The 7,500-nt window shown below is 33.5% G+C and overlaps 1 protein-coding gene across 2 annotated transcripts in view; it reads left to right on the top strand.

Moving 5' to 3' along the window:
• LOC144964952 (PDF receptor-like) overlaps positions 1-7,500 on the top strand; it is a 265,877-nt gene that overhangs the window by 208,978 nt on the left and 49,399 nt on the right. For both annotated transcript variants that reach the window (XM_078899765.1, XM_078899764.1), the window contains exon 4: positions 1,721-1,828. In XM_078899765.1, coding sequence (XP_078755891.1) covers positions 1,721-1,828 — 108 coding nt within the window. The remainder of the gene's footprint in view (positions 1-1,720; positions 1,829-7,500) is intronic.

Consider the following 7,500-nt stretch of genomic DNA (forward strand, 5'->3'; position numbering starts at 1 on the left):
TAATTGCCCATTTTCGGCATATAAATTGAAGCCATTATACGAAGAGGTTGGTAATTATTGCTGCGTTGCCACATTGTTTACTCCGTTCAACCCATTTTAGTAATCCCATAAAGCGATTACTTGTAAAAGATACCGATTATGTACTTAAAAGGCCCATCGTAGAAATGTATGTGTCTAGAAACTTCCCATAAAAAGTCTCGCTTTAACTAACCAGTCTCAAGTAAAAAGGTTTCCATTACATGTGCATAAAAACTCTGGATATTCAATTCTCAATTAAATGTCAAATAACGACTAAAATCCAAGACTTTTCGTTGTTGCGAGTAACTACTTTGTTTTGGACTAAATGACTTCTCTAAGGATATCAGATATCATAATAAAAGCACTGATGGAGCAGACATTTAATGAGCTGAAAAAAAAAATTTTGGCTAGTCAAGAATTCTTGATTGGAAACACTTTATGATGCCACCAATAGATAGAATGCAGTTGACGTCACTCGGATCTTTGTTATTGTTTTTTGCCATCCGCGTTTATGAGTGATTCTCACTAAACTGTTTTAACCAGACTATAAAAGTTTAAGGTTAAACATAGTTTTGTGTGTTGGTCCGTTATACTTCCGGATGGCAATGTTATGAGCTTCTTAGCCAAGCGCATACTATCTATATCAATTGGATTCAATAGTCTGATGTCACGTCGCCCAGCAACGGCGGCCATCGTGGTTCTAAACAAAGAAAATCGGTACTTTTTATTCTTCATGCTGGCAAGAACTTTTCATATGTCTTGTGATCAGAATGTGTAAAAGTCAAAACATGATCAGATTTATAATGGGTCTTTTTCCTCTGGATACGCTTTTTGCTCGTCGGAGAAATATTTCATAAGGGCGTCCGCCATTGTTCCGATAGTTTGGAGCCAGTTACTAAGTTACCTTGCGTCATTACGAGGCTAGAACTTTTCATATGCCTTGTGATCAGAATGTGTAAAAGTCAAAACATGATCAAATTTATGGGGTTTTTTAACAAAACTCACAAAATTCAACAATTCATAAAACCAACAAGCCACGCCATTGAGATGTTTGTGGAAAGGTCTTTGTATTTATTCTTTGTCCACCAATAGGATTCAATACTCTGATGTCACGTTCACCCAGCAACGAGCGGCATGGTTCTAAACAAAGAAAATTGGTACTTTTTATTCTTCATGCTAGCTAGAACTTTTTCACCTTATGTCGTGTGATCAGAATATATAAAAGTCAAAACATGATAAGTTTTATAATGTTTTTCTCCTATGGATACACTTTTATGCTCGTTGGAGAAGTATTTCAAAAGGACGTCCGCCAGTTTAGAAACAGTTACTAAGTTACTATGCGTTATTACTAGGGAAGTGACGTCACGACTGTTGAAGCCTATTAAGAGACTGAATGGGGTAGATAATGCATTCACTCAATTGATGCTATGCGTTCAGGTAAAGTACTCACAACATCTGCCAGCCAAATTAAACAGACGACGCACAAAGTGTGTGTGTCGCTTTTAACGTTTATAATCTGTTTTATATAATTTCTTGAGAACTAATCCCTAGCAGGTTGTCTAAAAATAATGACAAAGACCTGTGACGTTAACTTCGTTCCTTCTATAAACAAATAGATGTTGTTTTCAGTGTGATCTACTCAGACAAAATTGTGAGCAGTTAGTTAATTTTCAGACTAAACTGGCCTATTAATCTTTTGCAGAACCCTTTTGCCCCATGCAACACGATGGAGTAATATGTTGGCCCCCGTCATTACCAGACACTCGGGTTGCAGTCAAATGTCCCAAACTGGCAGGACTCCGATGGGATGGTAAGTAAATTTTCACTTAACTTCAAAGTTGACTTTGAAATTGAAAATTCTGAAAATATGAACATAACCTTTCTGCGGCTATGTGGTCTTGTGGTATGACTCACTTTCGGATCGGAAGGTCCTGGGTTCGAGCCTCGCTTGGTGCATAGTTGAGTCCTTGGAAAAGACTCTTTACCCACATTCTCTCATCGTACTCAGGTGTAAAATGATTACCTGGTCGTTAACAGCATTGTCTTCGTCCGAAAAAAAAATGTAATATTGCCTAACAGACGTCATGTCTCTTTCTATATTTAAAGGTTGTTGTTGGGACCCGTAGTACATCGCTTTGAGCACGTTTAGTGGATATTGCACTATATAAAAGCCTTTTTTAAATTACATATTTTATATTTATATATATATATATATATATATATATATATATATATATATATATATATATATATATATATAAAACATTTTAATTATAATTATTATCACTCCGACAGATCTATTTCTTGTCACTGGGACATTATTTCATGGTTTTTGCTTTTATTATTTATATATATAATATATATATATATATATATATATATATATATATATATATATATATATATAAATATATATATATTTTTATATATATATTATATATATATATATATATATATATATATATATATATATATATATATATATATATATATATTCCATTCGTTATTGATTAACGGAAGCGAAATATTTTAATCTCCTGCCAAAAATGTTTCTTCTCTACCCAAAAGACATGGTCTCACTTTTGGTAATGGTGGACTAGCCCAGGCAGGCATTGTTTTAATGATGTCAATATTCCCTTGCCTTTAATTCTGCCGTACTCTGGAAAAACACGTATTTAAAACTTTGGCCAGAAAACTCGTCACTCAAATATCGATTATTATAATGACGCTCATAGTGTCAAAAACTCTCAAACCTCGGATTTCGTGAAGTTCCAGGTTTGAGAGGGGTTTTTTTTTTTACAAGATGAGGGTCATTTTAATCTATTGATATTATTTGAAAGACGAGTTTTCTGCCAAAATTATAAATAAGGGTTGTTGGGTTTTTTTTTTTTCAGAATATGCCACTTTAGCCCCTCTTCAAGTGACAACAATGTAGTCTGATGAATGCCTTTTGTTACTCACTATCGATTTTGGCGAGGAATTAAGTAAATGGAATTGTGTGAGCGACGAGTTAAAATGATTCACAAAATAGCTGTGAAGGATTTTTTTCTTCTTCTACCTCTGTTCTAATCTAGGCATATCTAATTGTTATAATAACGATTTCTTCTTTTTTTCGGTATTGACTTGACAGCGCCTTTCACATCCTAATCGCCCGATTGGGGCGCCTTGGCTGCTTCTTTGATTTGCTTTGTAAAGACCTCCACTTTTCACGGTCTTCTGCCAAATTCCTTAGGGACGTAAAGTCTTCCTTTGTTTAAATTTGGGTTGAAGGTGTTTGAAGTCCATGTTCATTACTGTGTGTAGATTGTTATTAGTGGTCTCCTTTTGTATTTATCCTGTCCAGATGTTGTGAAAAATGGATTTATTTGTTGGTATATCGATCACTGTCTCTTCTCAGTATGTGGCCGAAAAGTCTCCATCCCGCCTCTAAATTCTACAAACAGAGTGATGTTTCATCGCACTTGCTGCATAGTGCTTCATTGCTCAGTATTTCCAGTATTAGCTATAGATAGTTGTCAAACATTAAATTCGCGAAATCTTTTGCTTTTGTGGCCATCCTTTGTGTTCTCCGATGTATGAATACAAAAAAATCTACAAAGCGAGTGATGTTTCATTGCACTTGCTACATAGTGCTTTATTGCTCAGTATTTCCAGTATTAGCTATAGATAGTTGTCAAACATTAAATTCGCGAAATCTTTTGCTTTTGTGGCCATCCTCTGTGTTTTCCGATTTATGGATACATTCCGAGATAACTACATTCAGTTTTTTACTCCGATGTCGTTTGTCTAATACTATCTCTTATTGTTGATAAGTCTTGAACTCAACATTATATCAACATTATTAAACGACGTGACAGAAGAAGATGAGATTGTATTTCATGAACGCCAAGTGAGGAGAGAGTTTGAGAGTGTGAATGTACGTAAAGCGTGTGGGCCAGATGGCATTGGAGGCAAGTTATTGAAAGTGTGTGCAGAGTAATTGTTATGTTTTTTACCATTATTTTTGATATGTCTATGCAACAATCCTGTATTCCGGCCATTCGGAAAACGTCAAAAATTGTCCCTGTCCCCAAGAAAGTCAAGGTCTCTTGTATGAATGATCTCAGACCTGCAGCCCTGACATCTATTGTTATTAGTTGTTTCGAACAACTTGTACTCAAAAAGCTTAATCTCCAATTTGACCCCCTTACAATATGCATACCAATCAAATAGAAGTGTCGATGATGCCATTAACCATTTGTTGAATATTATTTACAGTCATTTAGATAAACCAAAGGCATATTACAGAATTCTTGTTATTGATTTTTCTTCAGCATTCAACATGATTCGGCCCCATTTACTTGTTGAATAGCTGAAATGTTTGAATATAAATCCCCATTTGATTTCCTGATTTTAGACGTTCTATTAGAGAGAGTACAATTTATAGAAATTAAAGGAAACAAATCTAATAAAATCATAACAAATACAGGAGCCCCTCAATGGTGTTTTCTCTCCCCTCTATACGGTTTACACAAATGACTGTATCAGTGACTTCAATGTTTAACATTTAAAGATGATGAAACGGCATACAGGTTTGTTGGTTAGTGAAAAGATATCTCCCTGAAATTGAATGTAAGGAAAAACCAAAGAAATTTATTTTTTTTTATTTTAGAAAAAAACAAATTCTATCAGTCCACTCAAAATTAACAATCAAATTGTTGACCAAGTTTCGGTTTACAAGTATTTGGATATTTTAATTGACAGCAAATTGCAGTGACATTTACAAATCGATGTTGTTCTCACTAAATTGAACAAAAGAATGAAATTTATTCGGAACCTTTCAGAATTTGACATAGACAAAACTTTATGCACTTTTTTTACAAATCTGATTTGGAGACCGTTATTATTTTTTGTATTACAGTATGGGGTGGAAGTGCCAGTATTTGTGACATTAAGAAAATTTACAGAAAAATTACAAAGACCACGAGTTATACTCACCCAATTTCAAATGTGGAAGAACTGTTCAAGAGATGTCTTAATAAACTGGAGAGTTATGAAGGATGGCGATCACCCCCTTCACAAATGTATTGTTCTCCACGAGAAGCCGTCGTCTTTTATCAATAAAAACAAAGACAACACGTCATCTTAATTCATTTTTACCACAAATTGTTCGAATTTTTAATGCACAACTATGATATAAATACTTTTGCTTTAGAAATGCACATGCAAACAAAATTTATATATATACATATATATATATATATATATATATATATATATATATATATATATATATATATGAGCCAAGGTCAAAAGGTGCCCGCCTGATACCAGTGTTAAGAAAATTTGATTTTTACTTAATTATGGGCTGTTTTCTTTGGGTTAATGCTTGTAATCAATTGATAATATGAAGAAGAGATAAAATGAGATAGCTCAACATACTCTGTTCAACAGAATATGAAATAAACAACTTGAAAGTGAAATTTGAATGCTGTTTGGCATGTGCTTAAAACGAGGTCAACGCATCACCTTTTTAGAAATCATGTAGAAATTAAATGTCATGTTTTTACCCCGCGTGATTGAAATTTGACTAATAGTATAAAGTCGAAATTTACTTTTAAACGCAATTGCAGTACATTACATATCTGATAAAGTTTCATATAGAGTTCTTAAAAAGTTGGTGTTGCTTGTGACCTTTGGTGTCATCAAACACAGCACAATACTAAGACTCGACACGAAACTTTAAAGCTCATATTTAATGTTTATAAAATGTTTTATTATGAGAAAAAAGCATAGATTTACTATCTGAACTCAAATCTTGGAGTAAATGTATACCGTTTTGTCGATATTGAGGTTTATTGGTTTTGGTGTCATTTGTCACAAGCAACACGGCATGCGTGAACACGTGGAAGTTTGTTTCGTTAAATGGCGATTCGCAATTTTGATCCACCCTTCTTACCAGTCTTTGAAGTGCAGCACTTTCATTTGCTTTTCCAGCGCGCGTGGCTCCAGGCAGAAAAGGTAAGTTGAACTTTGGTGTCATCGCTATTTTACATTGTCACAAGCAACACTTGATATTGGACATTACAAAGTGCCACCAAATAATTATGTGTTCAGCTGTTATTCTGTGTACAAATATGATATTATGACATCTCACATAAGACTGTGATTTTGACACAATTAATTATTTCCTTGTAATTCTATTTTTTTATGTTTCAGGGTTGTATCAATCAAGAAAAAGACAAAAATCAAGCTTTTGACGAATCCAGATAATAGAAGGGTTGTCAAGAAATTTGATTTGATTTACTATTAACACACTAAATTACTACAAACTAGCAGATTTGAGCAGTAGGGCGGATGTTACCGTATGGTTACATGAATTCATTACCATGGCTGATATTTATCTAGTGTTTGTGTGACTTCTGGTACTTTTTGTGACCATTGGTGTCATTGGTTAAAATGTCACAGGTGACACTTGAGTTTGAAGTTTCTAATGTATTTCTGTTTTCATATTCTTCAAAGCTTGAAATGTCATTGATTACATTTTAACAGGCTATATTACATGTGTTCAGTTGCTATTCTTGATTTATTGAGGCAAAATTGCGTTCTAGTGCCGATTTTGACCAAAGTAATAGCAACAATAGTATTACTAATTTCTAAGTATATTTCCAATTTGAAAGTATTTAGTTTCTTAAAATATTATTGAATTTCATTTTAGAGTAGGTTATTGTGCTTTTTTGACTGAAAATAATGATATATTATGGACGAAAGTGTGATTTGGTGTTGCTTGTGACATAAGTAATGGTGTCACCGGTCATATGTTACAAGTCACATTCAGATGCTCTAATTTCCATATATATTTCTATTTTTGAAGTCTTTGGTTTCTGAAATATTATTAAATTCCATATTTAACTGTGGTTATTACACTGGTTTGACTGAAATTAATGACATATTGTCGAAATTGCAATTTGGTATTGCTTGTGACATAAGTAATGGTGTCATCGGTCTAATGTCACAAGTGACACAATGTCGCTAAATAAGATATGCTTTGGTCACATTATTTCCCAACATTTTATACAAAAGTTTCTGAACATTGCTGGTAATAAGAATATGCAATATTGTTGTTGTTGTTAATGTATAAACATTTTTATGAAATAATACATTCGCATCCTATGTTGCTTGTGACCGATGACACCAAAAAGCAACATTTTCTAAAATAGTTGGTAATATTATTGTACTATGATTGTTGTCGATTGTGTCTTTTTGTCTATAACTTACTAAATAAAGTTTGATACTCAACAAAAATCATTTGGTTATTGAGTTTTTGTCTCATTTTGGTGTCACCGGTCACAGGTGACACCAGCAACCTATAGGTATTGTTGACGATATAATGCTGCGTTAGATCTTAAAGTTATCTAAAGGGCCTTTGATTCATGAAGTACAGGGTTTTTGCTACGCATATAGAAACATGAATGGACTATTATGTCACTTTTATTTTGAGAA

This window comes from Berghia stephanieae, chromosome 2 (assembly GCF_034508935.2).
Source record: "Berghia stephanieae isolate SIO BIC M18660-M18661 chromosome 2, UCSD_Bste_1.3, whole genome shotgun sequence".
Lineage (NCBI taxonomy): Eukaryota > Metazoa > Mollusca > Gastropoda > Nudibranchia > Aeolidiidae > Berghia > Berghia stephanieae.